Source organism: Equus caballus, chromosome 17 (assembly GCF_041296265.1).
Source record: "Equus caballus isolate H_3958 breed thoroughbred chromosome 17, TB-T2T, whole genome shotgun sequence".
In the NCBI taxonomy this organism is placed as follows: Eukaryota; Metazoa; Chordata; class Mammalia; order Perissodactyla; family Equidae; genus Equus; species Equus caballus.
The window spans coordinates 95,070,817-95,098,194 of NC_091700.1; the positions used below are offsets into that span (position 1 = coordinate 95,070,817).

Genomic DNA, 27,378 nt, shown 5'->3' on the forward strand with positions numbered 1-27,378 from the left:
TCACCAAATACTTGCCACAATAATAATTTTAAGGAAATAAAAATCAATACAAACCTATTTACCTTATCCTAATTTGTATAAAATAAATGAATAGAATTATACTTACATATAATGTAATAATCTCTGTTCTTCTGAAATTCTAGACCCCACAGGTTAGGGCTGAATTCTTGAAACTTGATAGTGAATTTTACATCTTGGTCTGGTCTGGCACAGTTGAGGAGAGGGGTATTTTCCTTCTTAATAGTGCATCTGTCTGCTTGGTCTTTATCAACCATATAAACTTTATAATATTCATACTGGCCAACAGTTTTAGAGTCCACTTTGGGGCAAATAATATCCAATTTGTCTCCTATCTGTGGGTATAGTACCAGTCCTTGTCCAGGTAGAAATCTAAAAGCATAAAAAGAAAGCCATTGAGTTGATAAAAATTAACAGTATTAATGATAATTACAACATAGCTAGACAATGTCAATAATTCCAAACTACAATGTTATGGATCCAAACTTTAATTTACCAAAAGTATCTTAGTTCAGATTAGCATGAGATGAACGTATTTAGGAATTACACTTTAAATAAAAGGAAAGAAAGAAACCGCTCTCCTTACACTACACAGTAGATCACTCAACCTCCTGACATTTCTTTCCCACCCCCTCCCTCATAGTATTTCAGGACTCCTTTGTGTAGCTTTACAATAACTTTTCCTCCATGGTGAGTCAGACCTTCCCACCTGTTTGTTATTTTTTAACCATTGGCAGCTTTGGTTTATTGGGCACACCACAGAAAGATGGCATCAATTCCAGGGAACAGTGGATGCACTAACACTTTGTTGTCCTGTTAGTTTCCATTTGCTGTTGATGTTAATTAACAGACAAGTTTCATCAAGAATGTTTCAAATTACTTATCATAATTAGTCAGTCACTGATCAAACAATGGGTTTTTTATTACATCGAACAAAAGAAATGTCTTACAAACCCATAAAAGATAACCAGAAATAATTAGTCGTAGTATTGATTCAGCTGCAAGATGAAGAGTCCCCGACTTGCAAGGACAGCAACTACTGTCCTTGCTCCGCAAACTTTTTTTTTCCCCTCCCTTGAGATGTATTTGCTCCAATTAATTCTTAGAAGCAAATCTTAAGAACTAAGACGACTGATCCAATATCCCCTAACGCTTAAAGCTAAAAGCCTCGCCCCTCTTCTCGCTTCTTGCTAGCCATGCTGCTGAAAGATCTCTTCTAATGGGGAGTTTCTCGGAGAAACTGAAACAAGAGCTTCCTAATGAACGTCCTTCTACAAGTGCTAACACAAGCAACACACTTAGAAATCCCATCTCATTCCTCCATAAGCAGCCAAGCCTGCAGCCTCATTAAAATATTAAAGCCCCAGAACAAAGCATCACGTCTGAATCCTTCCATCCAAGCCTTTCTTTCACCAGGGACGCCCACCAGGATTAATGGGTCATAATTCATTGAGAGAGAAAGCCAGGATGCCGGGGCACCCCCCATTTCAAACTCATATTGAGGGAACACGTTATGATTTATGCTGATGAATGGTATTAATTCTCTGAAAAGAGCATGAGGATGGTTATGAAGTGTCACAGAACACAACAGAAATTACGTTACAGATTTATATTAAAAACTAATGCTCTTTATGGCAGGAAAAATGCACACTGCACACAGTGGCTTGTCATTTTCTTTGGGAATGTGTTATTTTACAATCCCAATGGATTGTAGATACCCCAAAACTGATGGTCCTTTTTTTTTTTCCCTACTGAGCTCCTTTAGCAAGAACATATGACATTCATTCACTCAAAACAAAGTGAATAAGATTCATCTAACAAAATCACTCTGTGAAGCAGAACTCAAAATGAATACTTTTTATAACAATGCAAAATTTCCTACAACCACGTGTGTACCCCTGAAGAATTCTCTACAACTTCTGACAAATGTAGATCACCACTTAGTAAGAACCCCTCTGTGATCTTCTGGGCCATTTTCACAGTTTTCTGGGGACAGGCTTTGAAAGGTCAACCCCAGGGGACTGAAGGACTCCCAAGGCGTGCATTCCCTCCACCTCCGGAGAGCCGGTGTATTCTCTCTAGGCAACTCCATCTTCCCTGTGTATAGAGCACAACTCTGGGTTCTGGTGGGCAGACTGAAGGACTGAATGAGGATGTTTGTGGACGAGGCTTTTTAGTCTTTACCTCCGCCCCTCACAGTGATTCTGATATGTTGCTGTGTTTAGGAAGCAGGGCCAAGATGCCTGGCAGCAGGTACAAATGAAATACCGTGAGCATTACATTGCTTACCTTCCTGACCTCCTTTTTCTCATGTCGTATTCCTTGACCTTCTTAGGAAATCTTTACTGCATCCAAGAACCAGAGGCCAACTCCTGCCTGCGGTTCCCACCTGACCCGAAACATTTTCTATCCCAAACCTGCTCCTTTAGTAGCTGGCAAAGAGTAAACACCACATGTTCGTTGTTGTTAGAAGCATTCGTAAATCACAGGTGAGGTCTGCAGCCTGGATGCCTGTCCCTGCCCTCCTTCCAGAGCTCTGATCTTCACACCCATCAACTTTCACATGTACCACTTCCCAGGCTTGCCCAGGCTTCAGAGACCAGGGTCCTCAGCAGCCAGATGGACCCATTTTCCTGTCCATACAGTCAGTTTTTTTAAGAAAATGATTGGAACTCCCCCGACCCCCAAGCGTCTATCATCTCTGCATATCTTAGAGCTCTCCCACAGCACAGCTAGGTCTAAAGTTTGGCTCACTAAGCTCTTTCTTCATTCAAAATGCTCCCAAGATCCTGTTTCCCTCATGAAGATTTTTTTCCTGCTTAACGAAAGACTCAGTGGAGATTTCCTCCCTGCCCATGTCAGTAACTCCTCATGACTCTCTCCTCACTCACCAAATCTGAGTTCCAGCTTTTGCTGGCGCAGATGGGGTGAGGTCAAGAATGACATATGGACCGGTTTGGCTACACACAAAGATCTCCTCACTTCAGAAGGCACAAACCACATAAAGAGATGTACTGGTCAGCGATGGGGGAGTGATGTGTGGGGAGGGGTCGCCCATGGGATGGCTTATCAAAATGGAAGGCAAGGGGAGGAATCTCAAGTTTCAATAAGCATATTTGATATGCTCAGCAAAGTTAATCCCAACATTTGCAGAATACACCGTGACAAAACGGAACGCTAGAATTTGATCCTTTGCCCTGAAAAAGTAATGGTTCTAAGAGTTCCTCAAAAAAAATTATTGCTTCTTTATTTAAATCCATCTGAAAGGACCCAATCTTGGAATGCTTTAAAGTTTCCTTTTTAAGCATATATAGATGCCCGTTAGCACACCATCACTTTAACTGATGAGATTATGGTTTCTTAGCAGACAAAAGGTGCAGTTGAGCTGAGAGCCCAAATCACAGATTTCTTGCACACGTTACCTCTGGGTGCAGCTGAGTCCCAGAGCCCCTGTGCCTCCCAGGAGCCCTCACAGTTTCTAAGGCAACATGGGAGCAAACAAGAGCAATGTGATTGTAACAACAAAAGCAACGTATTTCGTGCCAGATGCTCTGAGAGTCAGAAAAGTAGAAGATCTTGATCACCAGGAATGTACAATCCAGCTCCCTGAGGGTAGGCAGGTCCCATATGTGTCTGAGTCAATGCTGGATGCCCAAGGGCCAACATACGGTAGATGCTCAATAAAAAAAAGTACTAGTTGAAAACAATATGAAAGAACAAATGGAAGGTAAGATACACACAAATAAATTTAAGTCATATTAATTAAGTGCCACAAACTATTTGCAGATCACAGGCATGGAAGGAATTCCGAAGAGAGGATCACCTAGAGTTGGGACAGGGGTGTGCTGAGAAAACAGAGACGGGCTTTCCAGAAAACACCATCCCAGGCACTGTGTGTTTCTGGAGAGCAAGGAGCAGTGCAGATGGAGTTTCGGACTGTTCTCTCTGGAGGATGTACGAGTATCAGCAGTCTTCTATGATTCCTTCCTATTTAGAATGCAAGGCAATCAACCACTTCCAGAACTACTGATAGCAAAAACATTGTTGCTTGTGAACGCTCACTCTTTGCTAAGCGCTGATCAACGCACCTTACATCACATTCTCTTCATTTAATGACTGCACACATACATAACACGCAAAACAGATGAAGACACGCCCGAGCCAAACACAAGACACGACAGGAAAAGCCCCTTTCTCTGCACTTTTCAGTTCTCACTGCATCACATTAAAGCATGAATCTGGTTTTATAAAATGCATTTTTTCTAAATTGAGCTTTTCATAGATAAGCCATGAAGTTAAGGAAAATCAAGAGAAGTCACACCCAGGCTTGTGAGCATCAGATGGAGCCCAGCTCTGTGCCAAGCCCGTTAGTTGTGCCCAAAGCCTACTGCTTCTGAGGTAGTCACCTGAGACTCTGGCATCCCTGCCCTGTTCCAGGAGGCCAAGAGCCAACAGGTGAGGAAGAAACTGACCAACTACATGGAATTTGTGTTTTAAATGTAATATTACAGATGGACTCCAGACAGTTTGAGAATTGCAGAATGTACCTGAAAAGAAAATGGGGTGAATTTTTTTTTTTTGGCTGACGAAGATTGGCCCTGAGCTAACATTCTACCAATCTTCTTCTACTTTTCAGTATGTGGGCTACCAGCACAGCATGGCTGCTAACAGAGCAGTGTAGGTCCACACCCAGGAACCAAACCCGGGCCACCAAAGCATTATTTTTTAATATTATTATTTTTTAATAATACCATTTTCTAATGGAAAACAATGCAGCCCATATGTTAAAATCAATTCAGTAAATATTGCGTTCTATTTTTGAAGCTAGGACATTTATATTTGTCTTTTGTTACCTCAAGATTGCTTAGAGACCTTAATAAGCCAGACTGCACAGCACACTTATGCGCTGAATATTTTGTAGTATTCAATAATATACTTTTTTGGGGGTAATATTCAATAATATACTTACCCTATGTTGACTTTGGAAGTATTAAAAAACAGAATAATGATGGTGGTGACCACCAGCTAATTTTAAATTACTAAACTGACGCTCCGTAGTGGATGTCAAAAACAGATATTTTTCTGTGTCATGAGATAATGTTCATCTCATAACCAAAAGCAGCACAGAAGAAAAGCCCCACAGTTACAACCCATACCACACAAACGAGGTTGTGTTTGTTAAACTACACTCAAACAAAAAGTGATTAGAAGTGTCCCTTAACAAAGTCCACTGGTTTCTAATCCAAAACAAAAGATTTCTAAGACCGGCAGCCCTTCCTGTCCTATACAGGAGAGAGGACCCCGCCAGGCCAGTGCCCACCCTGCGCCAGGCTCCTGGAAGTCAGAGCAGTCCCCCTGCTGCCCTTCTGAAGGGGGAAGCCACATCGCCCAGACAGGAGAACCTGAGGCTTGGGACGCTTCCGGGGCACTGGTGCTGTGGCGCCATGCTTCTCAGGGGGCCTCCTGGGGATGGTACAAGAGTGAGGTGTGCTGAGCAGAAATAGGCAATTCCTATGGTTTTCCCCAATGAATCATTCCCAAGCAAGACAATAGAGGTGATGACTCGGAATCAAATATAGAGATAACACATATTGTGGAATAAAATGGAAACTCTAAGTAGGGTTTCCAAGTTAACCTGCCTGAAATGATTTGATATCCAAATCTGTTTTTATCTTCTGATTACTTGTCAAATTTCATCCAAGTTTTTATCATTCATCAAACTAGACTCTCATATTTTCAAGGGGAATACTTTGAACTAATCTAATAACCTAAATTAGACATTAGTATTTGGTAACCTAAATATTCTATCTAAACATTCGACCTCTCATAATCTAAATTAGACATTTCAACTTCATATTCATCATTGTAGAAACTTTTTCAATACTACAGCCATTATGTGACACAATATCCTTTAATGTTTTAATCCACACTGGGAATCCATGCTTGTTTAAAAAACTAGTTTAATGCATTCAAAGCATAAATCAGCCACTTAAGAATTCAGGGGTCACGACACACCATTTTCTTTGACCGACCAGAGCATCACGCATTGTGATCTCAAGTCTGGAGTCTCCTGATGACCAGGATGGCATTACCAGGTCTTGCAGGGTCAATCAGATGGAAGCAGCGGTTGCCTGATCGCCTTCTGAACCTGGCCCGATGGAACAGGAGGACCCATCGGATGCCAGTAGCTGAGATGCTTAGGGATAGCTGTGCAGTGGAACCCCAATGCCACCAAGGATGCCCCATTTTCCCTGCTTCTCTTTTCTCTCCTACCCGCTCCTGCATTTGCCCCTGACTATAACACATGCACCTCAGGACAAACATCCAACGATTTCCTACACTGTTCTTCAAGGCTCGCCAAGAATACGTAGGTTAACCTAGAAGAATGACCGAGGAATGACCAAATTACTGAGTGGCCTCTTGATGCCAAGATAGTCTGAAAATATACATGAAATATAGAAGACCTGGTTCTCTTGAGGGAAGCAATACGTGGAAGTAAATGATCAAAGAATATGACAAAGTATCATATAAACAAGGACAAATCAGTATGTTGTAGCTGAATGCAAAAATATCAAGCTGACACAAAATAAAAAGACGCAGACAGGAACGACCAGTTTCTGTATCCAAATAACCGGGTCAGGCAAAGCCCCTCCAGACAGACATGACGGCAGTGCTTCGAATTTAAAAAGTGTCAGCTCAGATCCAGAGCCATTTCTACGTACTATTATGCACATCAAAAATCTATTTAAATATCTCTTATTCCTGCATATTTATGGCAGGTATCATCCACCTGAGAAACAAGAGCACATTACTCATGTAACAGGACCAATGCAAATCCCACCAATATGCAAAGTGGGGCACAGGAGACCCACAGGTGATGGCCTTCCATCTCCAGAGCAAATTGCCAAGCAGAGTCAGTCATAAGTGAACGCACATAACTTTTTTTCATGGAGAATTGCTTTTAATTTTCCTTTCATTTCAAAATTACATCATTAGAATATATGATTATTCTAAGTAAATGGCTAATTTCAGTTGAAAATATACACACATCACAATTATATGGTATGTTATTCTGCCTGTTTTGCTGATGGCACAGACGGTCAAACACAGGGACTTCACCCGAGTCTGCTTTGGGCACTGGATGATGGATTCGGGGTGGTCTCTGGCTTTCTGGGTTTTTTCAGAATTTTTTGCAATAAACATTAAATGCTTTTGTGATCAGACTGGAACATTATGCTCTAATGTACAGTTTCAAAAAACAAACTGTATCGTGTTCTTGAGCAATTTCTCAAAACTCTGGCTTAAAAAAGAAACATTTAAAATATTAAAGGCCGGTAGATTTTTCACTTTTTTGATGCAATTCCTTAGAAAGCAACTAAACAAAATTATTATAATCTGACTTCTGACCTATTTAACAAATCAATTCTTCAGTCTACAAAAGCTGCAGTAACGTACAACATTTGAGTTTACTCAAATAAATGAAAAATATGGGATGCAGTTTATGCTTAATCATTGAACTGCACAAATCTGGGAGTTGGCTAACGTTTCAGGGAATCTGAGCAGCAGCTTTAGGAACAGGTTTACCCCAGCAGTTGGCACACCAAAAATCATATCATATAATAGGTTTATTTGCAAGCTAGAGTTCTGTATTAAGCACAGTCTGAGTTTACCACATTTTGAAAAACATGCACTTTTTCCATAAAAATGCTTTTATTTTTATTTCAATTAAATGTCAAAGGCTGAGGGAAGAAGAGCAGTCAGTTTGTAAATTGGTTAGTCTGGAATTCTGAACGAGGGAAAGCACATGGGCTGCTCTGCTGGAACTGGCTGGTCTTTCTAGTTACCTCCTAACAAAAGATGCACGCTGTTCCGGGTAAGCCCCAACCCTTGACCCTCGGCTTCACCGTGCACTTGGGGCCTGCCTCGTCTACACGGAGCTGGAACAGCATGAGCACAGAAAAGCCCTATGTTCCTTTCAGAAACGCTCTGTGCACTTAGCAGTAGAAAGCCCCTGAAGAACGACTTAAATTCGTGAGTACAAGAATTTGATGGCACATTTTATACACAGGCAGGATATTCAGTCTTGCATTACTTCCACTGAAGGCTAGAGTGCTGCTACAGCTTAATAAGACAGTCTCTAAATGCCCCAAACAGAAGAGTTTGTTACAAAATGAATACATAAAAGCAGGGCCCAAGAAAGACTTAGGCACTATCTACCATAAGAAATACTTGGGGAAAAAAAATTTCCTTTTTTGTGAATAGCACTTTACTGCCCCCTTTTGCACTTTAACATCAGAACAGGTTTCTGTACAAACTTATTCTGAAACCAGAGAGATAGTGGGGTGTAGCTATAGGGTGTCAGGTTTATACAGAATTAGGTTACCAGATACCACCGCTTGGAGTAACAAGTAATTACCTTCAAACTTCAAGCGGGAGCACCACTGTCTTCTCAGTGGCTTTAAACCTCCAAGAAATAAGGTAGTAATTGGAGGCTCTAATTGACATTTTCTGCTTTAATTCGAGTGTGTATGTGTGCTGGAACAACTGCCTGTTTTCACAGGTGCCCCTTCTTTCACACTTTTCTAAAACAAATAGCATTTGCAACTTGAACCTGATTTATTCAAGGAAAAGAAAAGAGGCATAAAAGAAGGCTATACAATGTGGGACCATTAAAGTGTTATAAAGCCGAGACTGAGAGTGGGGGGGGGGTGGGTGTGCATTTCAAACTTCACACCAACGACAAGAAAAATCTTTTCAAGAAAAGGAAAGATGAGAAGTGCAGAATTCAAATAGACGGTGAGCCTATGGGCACACAAACCAGTTCAGCAACTCTTCAAGGCGAGCGCCGGGGATGTGTGCCTCTTCATCTACGCAGAGGCTGGAAGGGAGTATTAAACTACAGTCTAAAGGAAAGTTTTATTTATAAAATTCTGATCTGCAATGACAGAGCGAGAGGGCCCTGTTCTCGGCCCAATGACCTCAACTTACATTTGATGGTTTGTGTATGCTGCTATATATACTTTTATTTAAGCTTAATCCATTTCCTTTTGTCATTCTACAGTTACCCTACAAGTCAAAATAATATTAAATTTCACAGCCTACAGTGCTCCATAAGTGAATGAAAACTGACTCCTTTTGATCTTAATCTTGTTTTTTATTTGTGATATAATGCTCAAAACAGTGGTGGTTAAAGTAAGTTTTATTTTAAAATGCTCAAAGATAATATTCTCATAGTTTAATATTCTCATAGTTATTTTCTTTCAGGAAAATAACACAAGTATTTAATTTTTCTCCATACCATGATTTTCACTGTAATAAAAATCTCCGGTTCACAGAAAAGCAGCCTAGAGTGACCTAAAGTTGAAAAAATGTCTTCATCTGTAAGTCACACGAAGTGTGTGATGCCCAGATATCAGTTTTCTGTTCACAGAGACTTGCCAATCTTTGCCATGGAATTAAAAACAAAAATCAACCACCTGCCTCAAAAACAAAAGATAGAGGTCTTTATTTCTGGAACTGATCTAAACCCTCAAAACTTGCCAACAACAACAAAAAGTCATCGCTTGTATTTTGTATCCAGGTAAGGCAAACTGGTGGGCTTGAAAAGTAAGATGGGGATGCTATGATGTGTGGTGGGAAAGTGAACAGCTCAGTGAACTACTCAGGCCACCTTTGTCACACTGGCTCCACCACACCGGCTCCATTATCGAAACAAGTATTTCATAACGCTCAGAGGCAAGAGACGGTGCGAGCTTCTGTCCCGACTGTAATTTGTTTGCACCTGTACGGTCTTGTTCCAAACCATGCTTTTAGTAAGAGTCTATAAAAGAAGGTGGAACTCTTGTTATTTATAGGTGAGGCACCAGAAAGAAGAATGGCTTTCATATAGAAAGAAATTCAAAGGGCAATGCCAGCTGGTTCTCTGCTGTTTTAGATACCAGTGTGGAGATCCATTTGCTCATCTCCCCGAGTGGGAGAATCACCGAGATGAAAGGCACACATAAATCATACACGGAATGGGCTGGCATTTTAAAAACTCGAACAAATGGAATTAAGATCCTAGTGCACAGAAATATCACAATCTAGTGTCTGCGTGTATGTTTTCTATCAAGACATTCCATCTCTTTCCTTCCCATCATCACATATTTTTAATTTAAGAGAATGGTGCCTATTTAGAAAAACAATTCACTCATGTTTTATGGGTGAACGAAACTTCTCCCCTTTGGTGTGAAAAATAGCACCGAAAGAAAGAGTGTACACCAAGGGCATCTGACTCCTGCTCCTCAAGCTGGAGCGTTACCCTAGGACAGCCTGTCGTGTTCACCACTGGATCACCAAGCCCCCACCCCAGTGCCTTGCATGGGATGGCTGCTCAATAGGTGTTTCTGTAATTATAGAATGAACACTTTAACAAACAAGCTTTAAGAAAAGACAAAACTCTTTTAGTTCTCTCTTGATATACGAGGAGATTCTCCTTGGCACTCAAGCATAAGAAGTCTAAGGCTGTGTGCCGTGGCTTCAAACCACCGAAATGGCTGCCTCCTGGACACTTCCTTCCTTCTTCCCGAGCTCCAGAGCAGGTCAGGGATAGGTTTGCTGTGGGCGTCTGATGGGAGACATCTTCCTGCACCTCTCGTGGCTTTTGCAACAGTTCAGAGAGTATGGGAAGAACAAAGGAGGCTATACAACGGCCAGGTCCGCACTGCTAACCTCAGAAAGGAATAAAACCAGATTGGGTTCCTGACTTCCACACAGATCATCCCAAAACTGTGTATCTTAGAAAAGTGTGAATGGCATGCCATTATAACTCTATGGATGATGTATTTATTTCCTGCTTGGTCACTAGAAGCAGCCTGGAATTACCTCGACCAAAAAACAAAAAGCACATCAAAAGTTAAATTCTATAATTTATTCAAACAGGCTGCTAGTGAACTAAACTGCAGGGAACTGGACAAGGAGAGAGATGAGGATGCCCTGGGGTTCTGAGCGCTAAAAGGAACAAAGATCTGGTTGGCTGAGAGCTCTGGCTGGGCTGCAGGTAAGCAGACCATAAGCCCCAGGGAAAATGCAAACGGAGGCTCACTGTGGAGTCAAGAGAACCCCAAGCCCACCAATCCTCGCTGCCTGGCTTCCTGAACAAACTGCTCCAAACTTGCACAACATCGAAAGCCAGATGGGCTATACTGAATGAATCCACAGGCAAGAAGCCAGAATCCCAGTTTGCTGTAGAAATAGGCCTGGACTTGATTTGAGTCTTCTCAGCTCTGACAAGCTGGAAGCTGGCACAGATCCCAAAATCCAAAATAAAATGGCATTTAATTGTGACTAGACTCTAAAAAAGATGTCATACTATCTCCTTAGCTTGACACACGCTCAGCATCTAACCAAATGTAACTCGCCTAGAAAATATGACCTCTTTTTCTTCCAACAAAGAATCCAATATTTAAATTTTTAAGAGGAAAATGTTACTAGCCAAAGAAATAATACTCACTAAATGCATTAATATCATACACTTTCATAATTGCCTAGTTTCCATTGGGTAGAACCTGTTATATCAAAGATTCAAAGGATCCATTTAGAATTGCTTGCCCATCATAGGAAAGACTATAAATCAAGATGGACAAGAGAAGAATTACATCCCAAATTTTCTTTTTATCTACCTTGTATGCACTGCTTTGAGCTAACGCATGCTTAATTAGAAATCTACAATTGCTAATTATTCCATGCAACAGCCTAAGAAAGAGGCAGAGAGTTAGGAGGGATCCTGGAACCAGAGTAATCCGGTTCAAATACAGGCTGTACCACTTATTAGCTATATGACTTTGGGCAAGTTAATTAACCAATCTGTGCCTCAGTTTCCCCACTGGTATTCTGGGGATCACAAAAGTACCCCCTCAGATGGTTTCTATGAAGGTTTAATGTCGAGCAGTTAGAACAGCTGCTGGCACATGGTCAGTGCTACATACAACTGTCATTAAATAAAACAGACCATGTGCACCAGGTAAGTGGGTTTCTAAATAAGAAATATCATGTAACAATGCAAAAATTGCTATAATGCCTATCCCTACAGGTTGAATTCCTGTATTCGTTCAACATCCCAGTCTCTTACTGTACCCTGAACTAGAATACAAGGTCCATTCAGCCCAGGCCTCCTCTGTCCCTGGTGGAGAAGTTGACCGAGTATGTCTTGGGTGATAAATGTTACAACAAAGTATCAGGGGTAGGAAGCAGAGGAGAGAGCATGGAACTTGTAGCAGAAGGGAAATAAACAGCACTGCATACAGCAGAGAAGTCTTAACTAAAGAATGAACAGAAATCTGGCAGATAAGCGAGATACAAATATAACATCGGAGACTTTAAAGGTGAAAGCACCATGTTATAATCTTTATTAACATTTTAGTTTTATTTATTCTGCATTTGCATGTGGAAGGCGAACTGAGTCATAGCCAAGCACACAGTAGATAGTCAATTAATTTTTATTAACAAGGGCTGACATTTATTGCTTCGTTGTGCCAAGCACAGAGCTTTGCTCTTTAAATCCTGACCACATTTAATCCCGAGCACAATTTTATTACTCTTTTATCTAGTACTATCAGATTATTGTCCCCATTTTAGAGACAGGACAACTGAGAGACATAGAAGATACTGCTCCCAAAGTTACACAGCTAAAAAGTGGAGGAACTGGGATCAGGCTCCCACAGCCAGATTGCAAAGCATATGCTCTTAACTAAACTCAGACAGCACTTGCCCGGCTGTCTTTGCTAAATCGAATTGTCTGACCTTTCCATTATCATCACACGCATTTTGAAAGCCAATAGGTACTGCTAATTCTCATATTAAAAAGGTAGCTGAAATCATTGGGTTAGCTAGCCCACAGAGTCTATTTGTTTCATTTGCGGGATCTGTCTTTGAGCTATGGTCAGATGTATGAAATAATTGAGATGCTTACAGATGTACACTTTGTAGACACACACTGCCCTTAGCTGAAATGTTATTACTTTGACTTGCTTACCATTTTCTTTCTTTCAGAGATCTACTGTGACCTTGCTTAGAAATGCTCATTCTCTCTCCAGACTCAGTTTCCCCTCTCTTGAGGCTGCTTTCTTGACGGCCCTCCAGCATGAATGCCGTCTCCTTCCTCTGTTCCTGCTGCACAGTTCCCACGCACTACAGCACAGAATGCACTTGCTTCCCCCAGGAATTCCCTCTACTCCCCTTAGGATTTAAGTCTCTTGAGGGTAGAGGCCGTTTCTCTTCGTATTCTCAGTGTCTAGTAACAGCCCTCACTATTAATAAATGCTGTTGAATAAATCAGTGAATTATCCACCAGCAGTGATCTAGATGATCCTTTATGATCTCCAAGAATGGGGGAAGAGAGCAGTGAGACAAGAACCACAGATTTTCTTCAGAGATTCCTACACAACCTTTAAGAGGGTGATGGTCTAATGTTGAGTTATTTTCCAAAAAAAGTTGATCTAGGGCAAGAGTTCTCAAGGTGTGGTCTCAGACCAGCATCAGCATCAGCTGAGAGTCCCACCCAGACCTCAGGAATCCCAACTCCAGGGCGGGCCAGCAATCCTGTTTTAACAAGTCCTCCCGGTGATTCTGATGCCCTAAAGTTTTAGAGCTGCTGGTCTGGAGGGTAGAGCTCCAGTAACAGGTGAAATGTTAACACAACATAGGCAGCCATAAACATAGATCTGGGTTGTGTCTGTTCATTCGACTAATACTTACTGGATGTCAATGTTAGCTAGTAGGTAGAGATTGATGAAATAAAACATTTTTGTCCCTGACTTCTAGAGCTAAGGAGGGCAATGAAGGCGACTAAGACTTACTTATGAATCATGACAGTGCAGTGCACAGTATAATGTTCTTCCTATGCCCTAGATATTTAACTAAAGTACTGTAGGATTACAGAGAAAAGATTTAAACAAATTATGTTTGCTCTACGTCATAAAGAGAGAGCACTCATCTAGGGGAAATTGTGAACTTTATTAGACAGCCTGTTATAATGAAGAGCCATTTTCCCATAGACAAAGGGGCATTCAGAACTTATGAGAGCTTGTTTTAATCTACAATGTACCCAAAATATAGTTCCATGGAAACTAACATTCTCTAACTTCTTCTGCAGTTAGATACATTCTGAGCTGGCCTTGAACATAATTGGCTCAGCCCCACTCACCCGTTGGGCAGTTCCGACTCAGGGTAAATGTTTTCAGGTCAGCTGAACTGGTAGAAAGAGCAAGGACCGAGATTTGAAAGCATTTCACCAGGTGGTGGAACCGTGCTGTGCCTCAGGTTCCTCAGCTGGAACATGAGAGGCTGAAGAGATGCTGGAAACAGGCATTTCAGATACTGTGGACCGGCAGCTCAGAGATTCTGATATGCACAAAGGTTAGTTATCTTGCCGGGAGTGTGGACGGGGAGCAACAGCAGAGTGGGCGGATAGTAGGGAGTTGCACCTGACACACACACACACACACACACAGCCCTTCCAAACAAGCCAAAGCCTTAGGATGGTCTGTAATCACCTGTTTCCCTCCAACGCAAACACACTGACCCTACTAGTTTCAAAAATGTGGGTAGCACTCATAAGAATTCTGGAGTGATATGGGAGTAATCAGGACATGAAAAGCACAGATTAATGCCTCAGGGGCAGTAGGGACTTGACTAGCAACTACTGGAAGAACGTACAAGGACTGTAATTAAAACTGGATGCAACCCAATTTAAACCGAGAAAATGAACTGAATTCTTTAATAGTTTTATATAAAAAACATAAAGAATTTACAGTACTGAAGAAAACGAAGTTTTCAAAGCAAGGCAGAACCCCGTGGTTCATTCATAGCGTTCTGAATGTCTGCCCAACATGGAGACGTTAGAACGTTTACCTCTCTGTGCTTTAGAGAGCGGAAACAGCAAATTATTAATACTTTACGACTATGAATTTTTTGTTCATGTTTTGTTTGGAGAATTACTAAGGGCAGAAACAACCTGTTTTCCTTTCATGGAGCTGTCTCCTACTTTGTTTTTTTATTTGAAATCAGCAAGTATGCACTCACCGGCCACAAAATGCTTTGGACTAGAATTACATATTTGAATTTATACATGAAAAGGAAAATAAAAAGCCACTGCTGGGTCTCTGCAGGAGCAACAGAAATAGGTTCACTTGGCATTCAGTGTGCATGGAAAACATTTCATAATTGATCACCTCTCTTTCCACTGGTTCGCCAGATCCAACCATCCTTATCTCTAACGCTTCTGAAACATGTTACCACAGGTAGAACGCAAAGCTAACTGTTGGATGACGTTAGTAAACAAGTGGCAGCGATTTCCTGCATCATTTCTTTAATCACTTTAACCCTGTTCTTAATAGAAAGCTGGAGGCCAGGGCCATTCAGCTTCTTCTTTTGTCATTTGCCTGCCATAAATATGCACCAGTCTGCATTTGAAAAGCTGAAGGAGGCCGCAAGCTTGCTGGACATTTATCATGCTCTGTTCCCTGTTAACAAGCAAATACTTTAGCTGAATGGGCCATTAGCAATCATTGTCAAATGCAGAACACAAGGTGCTCAGATGTGACCAGCTTATAAATTAGGGGGTGTCCCTTCTCTGATGAATCTAGACAAGTGCAATGGATCTTTTGATATAGACTTGTGAATTATGCTAGAAAGGAAGGTAAAGTAGCAGGCACTGGGTATGACAGGTCTATGTGCAATAATTTTTAAATGTTTTTAATCTGTGAAAGCTACATAGTAATGACCAGAAAAACAGGCAACTAATGTAATAAATCTATAGCCCAAAACAGATGGTGGAGTCAGCTGAGAATTAGGAACAAAATCAACGAAATGGGTCTGAAATAGAATATTTAGGATTTAATGAAGATCTTCAGACACTCACAGAACGTGTTAGTCTAGAAAGGCCCCGAGTTGCTGTTAGGAGAACACCGAATGCCCTTACCCACTCCATCAAGAAAGGCACTTGGGGTGTTTGTAGTTTCCGTATTGTCAATGTCTTAAGAGTTCAGACTCTGCTGAAGAAGTGCTGAGACTTTTCTGCAACACCAAATAGGAGGCAATAAAGCAAATATTTCCTTTCTGGCTTGACCCAACTACGGATGTCTCTCTGCATGGAACCCAATCACGGCTTCAACGGCTCATATTGTTTAATGACTAAAATGGAAAGTGTGGAAGGCAAAAACAAAAGTCCAGCTCATTTACAAGGCTGTTCAGGACAGAAGGCAATAAGATTCCACAGCAGGGCAATTCTTTTTTGTTTTTAACTTTAAAGCTGGGCAGCGCTAACATTTTTATAATCCTATCGTTCACACGAATGGCACCTATCCGATTCAATGCAGGGGCTAAGACTCACATTTATGAGCAAAATTTCATCTAGATAGAGCCCACTGGTTTAGGGTATATTGGATTAGCACTGATTTGAGTGAAAACTCAATTCCCCTTTTTATTTATTTTATTAGATTTTTTTTTTTCAGGGTGGGAAAGACAAAACTGAGAAGATCTATCTGGCTGAGGACGAGGGACAATGCATAATGTTTACCTCTGCTTCTCCCATGCGGCGTGCGATGGCACTGGGTCTGAAAGATGGCTGAAATCAAAAGGTCTCTCTTTTCTTTCCAGATAACTCCAGCCCTACCTATCCCCTCTGGTCTCTGTTCCTTCCCAGCATGTCCCTGCCTGAAGCCCAAATAGATTAAGGCAAGGACCGCCAAGTGCAGTTAATCCTACAGAATGGCTGCCGCTGTTAGGCCAGGAGTTAAAAGGGAGATCTCTCAGGCCTTCACAACTGCACTGATCTGAAGTTTTAATCAGCCCAATCTCAACCTCTGAAACAGGCAGGCAATGAAATCTACCTTTGCCGTATTATCCGCCACCAATGAGCAAGAACTGAGCAGCTTTTCTTTCCTGCTCTAACCATCCCCAGGCCACAAGCAGGGCTTTCATACTTTCTAATCCCAGTTTCCAAGTCTGTGTGGGTCTCACATAATAGCCAACAGCCTGGAGCAAGGGCCTACGCTTCTACTCCCTTTTCAGAGACGTGTCATTTCCAACATCAAGCTAATCTATATGTTGCCATGGCTTCACCCTTTATCTGCCTTTACATCTTATGAACTGCATGGATTTACCACATTATTTTTATCTGAAAGACAGAAAATGGTGGTTTTATTGCCATACAATCAGATTACTGCTGCTGGTTTCTCTATGCCTTTTTACCATACTTCAATCAAAAGGGATCAGTTTCTTTATACTCTGCCCTTGATTTACATTACATCTGTAAAGACCTAGTCTGGGTTGTAATCCCCTTATTAACTATGACCAGGGTTGATTTGCCTAAAAATAAAAGCAAATTGTGTCAGACCCTTTCACTTTGTTTTTGATTCGGAACTACAAAATGGATTACTAAAGAAATCTTCAGAGTTCACACGGCTAGTATAGTACTGAATTTAAAATGAGAATTAAACAAGTTAAACAGGGGAGCCATGTCAACGGTTTACATTTTCCATCATGGGAGAAGGGCTGAATTGCTTATGTCTTTGTACTCTGGCTTTAGAGAGACAATGAAGCCACAGGAGTTTTTCCAAGCTGTTCGGAACACTGTCCCATTCGCCATCCTTCCTTCTTTGCTTTTCTTATATTCCTCTCCCAGCTCCATTCTAATTCCTCCCCTAAAACAGGGGGGCAGGAGGGCTCGTCCCTGAAAGAGCTAATTCCTGACTAGAAGCTTATAGTTCTATGGGTTCTGCATATTTTAATCAAAATATTTTAAACAGTTGAACACTCCTATTTAAGGCTCTCCTCTGCCACACAAAGGGTGAGCTCATAAGCAAATCTATGTAGATGTATGATAAGTGACCTGAAAAACAGGCTCTTTATGTCAGCAGCAAACGAAGGCAGAGATTAGGCAGACAGGAGTACCATGGTAATCGTTAATTTTCTTAGAAGAGCGCTTCATTTTGTCTAATTTGCAATGGAAGAGTTTAGGAATAAAGTTTTCACAAAATGTTAAAGAAATATCCTTCTTTAAAAAATGTTCTTTTTTGAAGAGGGTCTGTCTTTCCTTCCCCTGCCACTCCCATTCCTATGACGCATCGCTGCAGTCATGCTAGGATCTCAAGTCGTTCCCCATTAGGTGAGCGCCCTGGGAAACGTCGCTCTAAAGCAGGTGTCACACTCGACCTCCGGGAGCTACCTGAGGCATTTCAGGGGAAGGCAAGGTAGCAAGGATTCAGTAGCTCCAATTGCAATGTCGGTCTGAGGGTAATTATCGTGCTGACCCCCAACCAACGGATTTATCTCAGTAAAGGTACAGATAAGAGGTTTCATGCTAATTAATCTGAGTATACCGATTATTCTTCAGCTGACTCCATATGGAGAAACCACTGCAATGTCCTTTTCAGCTGGCCTTGCCATGATGGCTAATTCACCTGTCCTCTTACTTCAGCCTAGGAGTCAGAAACATTCAGGAATGTTGGAGTAATTTGCATTTCTTTGCATGGATAGGACAAGTGTCAAGAGCTACGCTTTGTGAAAGATTTAGAACCAAGTGCTTAACAAATCATCTTAACCTCCAGCTCCCGTTTCTGAGGCTTGAGGCTGTAATTGCTGGGGTTAAAAAGTGTGGTCCCTAGACACACGATTCCCAAATAAATTCTCTTCTCTCTGAAAAGCAGGCTACCAAGCATGTTGTGAGATAGCGCGTGAGCTCGTCTTTGTGATTTCCCTGGCTCAGTCGTCCTGCAGAACAACGACAGTCCATTACCTACGGTTTATCATCCTGACAAAATGTAAGGAATGTGGATGTGAAAGCACTAACAATTCCACCCCTGGTGCTGTGTGCTTTTTTCTCTCTATATTAAAACTGACAAGATTAACCCAAACGCAAACTGTGGAGCATAGTTCAAGGGGCTATTCAATCTGTGCTGAATGTGCATTTGTTTACCTACAAAAATAAGAATTTCAGACACAATGGAGGGCAGGCTGGCTTATATATGGTATTGAATGGACTGTTTAAACAGCACTATCCATTGTAGTTTATTTTATCAGTCTCTGACAGGTCCATATTTATTCAGAGCCCGACTGTGGTGGAGCCCACGTATTATAGGTTATCTGGATATTATCGAGCCATTCTTTTGTATCAAGTCAATCAATATCAGGAATTCAGTATTATGTAGGGAAAAATGATATGGGAAAAGCAAACTGCTTTGTTAACCAACTAGTGTGTGGGGCATAGGCAACAGCACCGCAAGACATAAGAAATTAATGTTCTGCTGAAATTTTCAACGAAGTCAGTGTAATTCATTCTCGAATACCATACCAATACAGGCTTGCTCACCCTAAAGTGAAATTAATATTTTTCTAAAAAGAGCCAACTACTTCATTTTAGCAATAACACCCTGCTTGGAAAAAAATTGTTCCACTGAAATGTTAAATTAGAAATGAAAGCCAGGCTTTGCTATTCTCACTCGAGTTAAAAAATAAATAGCTAAACAATCCAAATGGCTGCAACAGGCGCAACTCTAACAGAGCCTATGGAGGCAATGTGAAGAACCTAACAGGGCAGTCGCTAATGTTTCAGTGTATAGAACTTCTTTCCATAACTGCAGAAACTCTCAGGGATGGGAGCAGATAGTGTGGGTAAAGTAGTTATGGAGACGGGGAAATTACAAAGGATTTTCTGGACCTTGGATCCAAACAGCTGCTTCAGGCTCCCTATGTCGACCACCTGCTAAAAAAGCTGACCTGTGAACGAAACAAATCTAATTACTGATGGTTGCTTCATTACAAATGAATTGTTCCACAGTTCACGTGAACTGATGTGAAACTTCAATGCATTTGATGACCTTCCTGCCACATTGCATTTACTGACTGAAACTTTTCTCTGGAAATAAACATATGCAACTTCCCGCAAATAAAGCAACCCCTTGGCACGAGGGGTTTTTACTCATTCTGAAACTTAGAAAAGGCTCTTTCATATCATTATTCCAGGAAGAAATCCTCCTGATGTCTCAAGCAGGCAGCTGTATACTTTAAGTAAACCTTTTCCAGGGACAAATTATCCAGTCCTCCAGGCAAGCCATTATCATAAGAACTTTAAAAGAAATTCTACTCTTGAAGGCCGGAGCAATCACACCAAGAGCAACATCCTCAGTGAAGGGAGGCAGATTCTCCCTCCAGTGTGCAAGCCTCTACATCGGGGACTACAGCTCAGAAAAGCAGACCAATCCTAACCGACAGGATGGTGAGTTAACATCAGTCACACTCCCCGCCCCCCCCCCCCAACACATTACGAAAAGAAGATACTTATGTTCCAACTTTAGGAGGTAATACTTATTGTGCCACCTTTTTCCTAAGTAGGAATTTCTAATCCTCCTCTCTGATAACACACAAACTAGCAGTTAAGGCAAAGATACGTATACTGAGCTGAATGCCAGAGGGGTTCATGGGAATTTCTTTAAGCAAGATTTAAAAATAAATTTAAATCCTGATGGGGGAAAAAATTCAGCCCCCAAAGACAGTCCATCAGTGAAAGTGCAAAGCGGAGCGGAGCAGGCCGCCTGCGGAGGAGGTGGGACTGGCGCACAGCATTGTGCATGGAAGAGTGACCTCTGTAGGCACAACATGCGCACTGGCTGGCCTCGCCGCCGCTCTCCAAGCCCGGCCCCGGCCTGCCTCGCCAGGACGCCGGCTGTGCGCGCAGGTCCGAGCCCAACAGCCCCTGGTGCCTCACGATTTGGTATCGGTGTAAAGATGCCGCTGTCACTACTTCCTCAACAAATATAACGAAAATCAGAAGTCCATACAAGATCAGGCTACCTGGAAGGAGGAATGCATTAAGTAACTTTCAAACATGCGCAGTGTTGGAAAGTGCCATCTAGCATCACACAGGAATTTGTTTAATCCGATTTACAGCTGCAAGAGAATTTTTGATTAACCTGCTGATAAATTTGAAATTTACCGCTTTTTAAAGAGTGGCTACGATTTTTTAATTAAGACGTGATTTCTAAATTAATCCCCCATCTCTTTACTCCTAAATTCATACCAAACTTGCTCGACTTCAATTAGGCGATGGATTTTGCTTCTGATCGCAAATGCTTACTCCTAGAACCAGCCAATATTTCCATACTTTTCCCAACTTTCCCAAGGCTAAAATTCCACGGTTCTGTAAAATATTCTTGGCTGTGATTCGAAATGTATCCCGAGAATGAGGTAATATCCAATTCTGAAAGAACAGATGACTAACTACGAGTCATGACCATATATATTTAGGGATGGATTGCCTATTCTAAATTCTGAAAGGAGTCTGGTAGCTCACGCTGAAAGTTAATCTCCAGAAGGCCTGGCTTTCTTTCGGCTGCACTGTTTGATAAAAGCAAGTCGTATCCAGGGATCCATTCCTGCCCAGGCTGCCCAAGCGCTAAGGCTTCGGGAGCAGTGCCGGCTGGGCAGGGCCCTAAGCTTTACAGGAAGCGTCCTTAAGATCGAGTCAGCTATCGGGACCGCACAAAGTTCGGGGCCATTGGTTTAGAAGCTAAGCGAGAGGCCGACCTGCGGAGGGCTCTCCGGAAGAAGCCTAAGGCCCGTCTCCCGGGCGGGGAGGAGAAGGCTCGCCGCCCGAGTTCTCCCGCAGAGCAGGCGGCGCGGTGCGAAGCGCGCGGGCTCCGGGGCGCTGCGGGCGGCCCAGGGACCACAGGCTCCCCGCTCCGGGGACGCTCCACTGCCCCGGGCCCGCCGCCCCGCCCGCCCGCCCGCGGGGCTCGGGCCGCGCTCCGGCGCTCCTCCGGAGCGCAGCATCCCCGCCTCTCTCCGGAGCCCGCCAGCCCCGGGCGCCAGCTAGCCCTGTTTGTGGCCAGGATCTCCGTTCTCGAATACAAGAGGGTCAGGTATCGCCATCGGACACCTTCCCGTACGTGACACCCGAGCCGCCAGGGGCTTTTTAGCGTCGGGAGCGCCTAGGAGAACGAAGGCGGAGAGGACGCCCCTTAGGGCTGGCGCTCCGGCTGGAAAGCCGAACGAGGAGTCTCCACCTAGTGAAATGTGGCGGGGATAGAGCACAGGGAACTAGGGCAGCGGGGAAACCCAGGTTCCAGAAACAGGCTCCGAGGCTCCGCGGTCCGACCCTTCTTCCCTTCGGGACGGCGCGGCGGACCCCGGGGCGGGGACCGAGGGAGATCGCGGACGCCACTTACTTGGAGTTCGAGGAATTCCAATAGATGGGCTCTAAAACTATCGATCTGGAAATGGCAGTTCTGCATAAAACCATCAAAACTCCCCAGCAGTACTTCCACAAGGAGTCCCTCCTCGCGGCCATGGCCGAGCCGCTCCCAGCTCCGCGCACTCCGGGCGGCGGAGGGACGGGGCGCGCGGCTGAGAACCCCAATCCTCCGGGCAGACAAGGAGCAGACCGCAGGCAGCTCCGGGGCGCGCCGAGCAGCTCCAGCAGTCGCCGAGGCCGGGGGCGCTCCCCTCGGGGCCTTCAGGGCGCGGGGCGGGAGCGCACGCGCGGGGCGCGGCGGCGCGGCGGGCTCGGGGCTCCGGGTCGCCGCGCCGGACGCAGCTCGGACGGCCGGCTCCCGTGCGGCTCCAGGGTGCCGGGCTCAGGGCGGCAGGGAAGGCGCGCGGCCGGGACACAAAGGCAGAGAGACGACTCGGGCGGGCGGCGGCGGTGCGCCCCGAGAGGGGCTGCCTCGCACTATAGATCCAGGGGGGCGGGCAGCGGCCCGAGCGCGCGGGCGCCGTGTCGGCGCCGTTCCATGTCCCGAAGCGCGGAGCGCTGAGCGGCGAGGGGCGCCCCTGGGTGCGCGGGAGCCTCCTCAGTCCTCGCGGCTCCCGGCCCGCGGAGCAGGCAGGAGGGGCTCGGTCCCCGCCGCGGGCGCCGGACGCGCGGGCCTTTGTGTGCGGGGAGGGCGCCGGGACCGGCTCTGCGCGCAGCTCCTCTCTCCGGCCGGCGCCGCCGTCCCCGCCGAGGAGAGTCAGCGCGGCAGGCGCGCTGTCAGAGCACTATAAACGCGGGGCCCCGCCCCGCACCGCGCAGCCCATTGGCCCGTCGCACGGCAGCCGCGCGCCGGTTGGGCGACCAGCCCGTCCTTCAGCCGCCCCCGCCCGACATTGGGCGCCGCGAGGCGGGGCGCCGGCTGACAGGTGAGCCCCGCCCCCGGCCCCGGGCGGCGGCGCGAGCTGAGCGCCCGGGAGACGCCGAAGGAGGGGGGTCTGCGCGCGCACCGGGCTCCCCCCAAGGGGGCGGGATGGGGACCCTGATAGGAACGGCCGAGCAGGGAGCGGGGACAGCACGGGGCCACCTGTCTCTGCGCCCAGCACGTGCCTTCCGTTGCCCGGCAAGTGTCCTAACTTCAACAGAGGGACGACGTCGAGAGCGAAACTTTCCCTGCGGAGTCGAAGGCAGTAGGTTTCCCGGCGGGTCCTCCTCCTTAAAATGAAGTGTTTCCTCTGCAGGGACTGGCTCACGCCCCGCACGCGCATCCCTTCGCTGCCCCCACCAGGCCTCCCAGCGATGCGTTCACACCTGATTTCGGTTCCAGACGTCAGCTGAGGCCTGACCTGAGTCAACGGGGCCGGGAGACGCACGACTCCCGGGAGCGCGGCGCCGGCGGGGCAGCAGACACCGGGCGCAGACGTCCCGGGCCCGCACCTCCGCGCCTCGCTGCCGCGAAGGCAGCGCTCTCTCGGCAAGTGCCGCCGGCACACCCGCGCCCGCCGCGGCACTTTCTCCTTAATTAGCCTCCGGGACACACTCACGTCCTCCCCAAGGTGACCTAGAGTTTAGGGCTGACGGTGACAAATAGCGCCCAAATGGAGAGGTGGCAGGAATTCTTCACTTGGATTCTCGGCGAGGCGCTCGCCCACAGAAGGGCTTGGACGAGCGCCACCACGCCGACGGCTTCCACGGAGCCACAGCGCCCACTAGCGAGCGGCTGGCCTTCTCCGCGTGCGAGGGCACGATGGGCTCAGCGCCCGGAACCAGAACCCCGCGAATCTCGTCACCCAGCAAGTCCAAGGAAGAATCTTCTTAGACGACCAAAGCGGGGAGCACACGGCAGAGATAAGGCACAGTACAAATGTACAATTCAGTTAGAAAAAAATGCCGTATACCCACAACATGCTTTTTAAAAAAAATTCTGTCTATGCCAGGATTAATGTTTCAAACGCAACGAACTGCCCAGTATTCCTACAGTAAATTCTATTTCTTTAGCCAAATTACCCACAAAGCTAAATTTAAAAGAAAAAATATACAGTGAAAACATCTCGTTTAGACATTTACTAGTTCTTCTTTCGCTCTTTATAACAACTTTAGAAGATTTTTAGTGCACTAAATACTCGTTTTTTGAAACATTAAACATAAGTTAATCTACCTTTCAACTAGGAGTGTTAAAAATTTGTACAATCTAGTTTGTTAAGGTTGAAAATACTTAAGGCACAAGAGGTACCGAATACAGTCATATTATTCCAAGATCTTTGAGAAGAAAATTTCACTTTCCGCAATTGCTAGTTTTAAATAAAGCCTTCAATTTGAGGAAATTATTTTCTAAAAAGGCTAAGTCTGTAAAGCGATTCGAAGTCATCGGCAGATTCTCAGAACTGAAAAACCAGGAAGGGGCAGGCAGTATTCGTTAACTTCACAAGGGTAAAAAAGGAGTCGTTTTTAACTAGCTTAAAACATTGAAGGAATTCATTTGAAATTTAATATAAAGCTAGCTTAATGATCTGTTAAAAGAACTGAGTATCTCAGTACCATGTTTCTTATTTAGCAAATTTATACTGTGAAATTTAAGTTGTGACCTCTTAGCTCCTACATCCTCTCTCCAAGTAAACTAGAGGAAATAACGGAAATTTGCATTGTCTGAAAAGAACCCTAGCTTCCATTTTTAGTAAATCAGGTTATTTTCACATCCAAAGCATTTTACCTTGGGAGAAATGTAAATTACATGTAAAAATTGCTTTCCTTTTTTAAAAACAAAGTGTGTATTTGACCAAGAAAATAAAATACTACACAAACATTTCTATTGTATAGGTATTTAGAGTGTGAATATGCACCAACTTATTTTAAATATGGAATAATTAGCTGTAGAGACTACATGAAAAGCATCAGAAGTTGCAACTTCAACATGCTAACATTCCACTGCTGTTTACATAGTAATTTCAGTAATTAAAAGCCTTACCTCAAGCCACCTGTATCTACTTTTGTACATACGCCAGACAAAAAGATGTCCTATTGGCATGTACAAGACAAAGCTGACATTTTAAAGCATGTCGAACCAAGAAGAAACCAATCACATCAGTTTAATATCTTTGTATTTGGATTTCACTTTACAATTAAATTGTTGAAGAAATGTGGTTATTTTTGAAATTCTGTAATTTTACCAGCACATATTTAACCCATCAAAAAATGAGATTTCATTTCAGGAGAAATTACTTCAAATGTTTCTAGAGTTAAGGAAGAAGTTTCTAAAAGTCAAATAATAAAAATTTGGGGAATTTTGGAGATAGTCATCTATAAAAGTTGATAGACATAAATTTGGATAAATGTAGAATGAGGTAATATAAAAGTTGGATAATTCCAGTTTAAAAACTAAGAGGGTAATCAATTTTGCCCAAGAAAATGCACCTTATTAAATATAAACTCATGATCCTGCCCTTTTGAATCTTTAGCCACGCTGGTCTTTAGAACTGATGGTTGTTTCTTATGTATCCCTTGTACAATAATCCATCAACTCTAAGACATATTTCAAAACACATCTTTACCATAACTTCTGTAGAAACAAAGAACAAAAGCCTTATGTAAATTTACCATTACAGAAAAACTACTGAAATTTGATACACGTATATTGATTAGATGATGTCCAAGCTATGAACTTTCTTTGGTGCTGTAAACCTCTGCTAAAACTATTATCTTTGTTTCCTGACATTACGTGCAGTTTGTTTCATACAAGTCACTGAAATTTTTAGAATTCTTCTGCAAATGGCACTTTGCTCAATTTACTTGCGTGGAAGACCTTAGAAACAAGGGTAAAATAAAACCAATTCTTAGATCAACTTTGCCATACACTCCTGCCTCGTCCGCTTCTAAAATTCAGATTATTACACACTGAAGTATCTTAAATTAGCATCTACTTACAGGAGTTTGATAGGAAAAGTATTGGTTATCACATTGGGCTCCTGGTCAAAAGAAAATCATTTTTTCCTTTGGGAAGTTTAGTGACAACTCATATGTAGACCATAACATTTTCTGTATGGAACAAAAATATCATTTTCCACAATAGTGGTCATTTAAATGTGTAGCTCATTTATCACTGCTTTTATAATATTAATGCAAAAGCAGCGTATGTAGAAAGAATGCAGTTAGGGCTCCAACTAGCTTGGGCACGTGGCACAAAACCTCATTTCCTTAGTTGCAAACCAACAGGTTTAGACGACCAGCCAAGCTCCAGTCACCATTCCAAATGAAATTAGGTAGTTTGGTGGAGAAAAATTAGGAGGTAACAGCTGGCTGTGCAGTTTTGATTTCATCATCCATTAATTCTAATACTTTAACCTCTCTAAAAAGGATTCCCACTTTATGGACCGATAGGATATAGACATACTGTATAATAAAAAGTTAAATTCTGCTCTAAACATATAAGGGATATTACTGACAGCAGTCATAAGGAGATAACGAATTTCCTTTTGTAGGACCATAAAACCACTTTTGCTCCCTCTTTATGCCACTTTACAATAAGAGATTCAATAGCGCATAGAACCAGCTGCAATTATGTATTCCTTTGTTAATTCCTTATGTTACTTGTCATTAACTTAATCCATAGTGAAAGCCTGGAAAATGAGGAAGGAAACAATCATTACCCAAAAGTATGCAAAGAACCACCCCATTTTCTTCTAATAAGCCAGGTTTATTAATCAACAGTTGTACCAATCTTAAATAACATACCAACACTGTTAAAGATACACAGACCTTTGCTTGAGTGATAATGAAACTGCTGGATCACGGAAGATTTTAACTTACTGGCTTCAGCCATAGAAAGACTAAAGAAGTATGTATAAAAAACACAACTGTTCCAACCTCTAATCAACCACTGGAGGCTCAGGAAAACAACTTCTTTTTAATTGACTTCCAATTAAGTTCAATTACAACATCCCACCCCCCCAACCACCATTTTAATTTATATTGGGTCCCCTCTGTATCCCCCTTCCATTGTTTCCTAGCTGCGTATCAGTTACTCTAGTAACTACAGATACACAACAGAGATCAGGGAATGTGATCCAATCATCTGAAAACCAACAATGGCATATCTGCTACAAAATGTATAGTGCAGTGTATCAGCAAATGCAAATGTA

General features: G+C 43.4%; 1 protein-coding gene across 1 annotated transcript in view; it reads right to left on the reverse strand.

Moving 5' to 3' along the window:
• Window positions 1-22,342, reverse strand: part of EFNB2 (ephrin B2) — a 41,148-nt gene extending 18,806 nt beyond the window's left edge. The window contains 2 exon segments of the mRNA NM_001114943.1: window positions 107-390; window positions 22,221-22,342. Coding sequence (NP_001108415.1) covers window positions 107-390; window positions 22,221-22,342 — 406 coding nt within the window.
• Window positions 22,343-27,378: the final 5,036 nt, after the last annotated feature.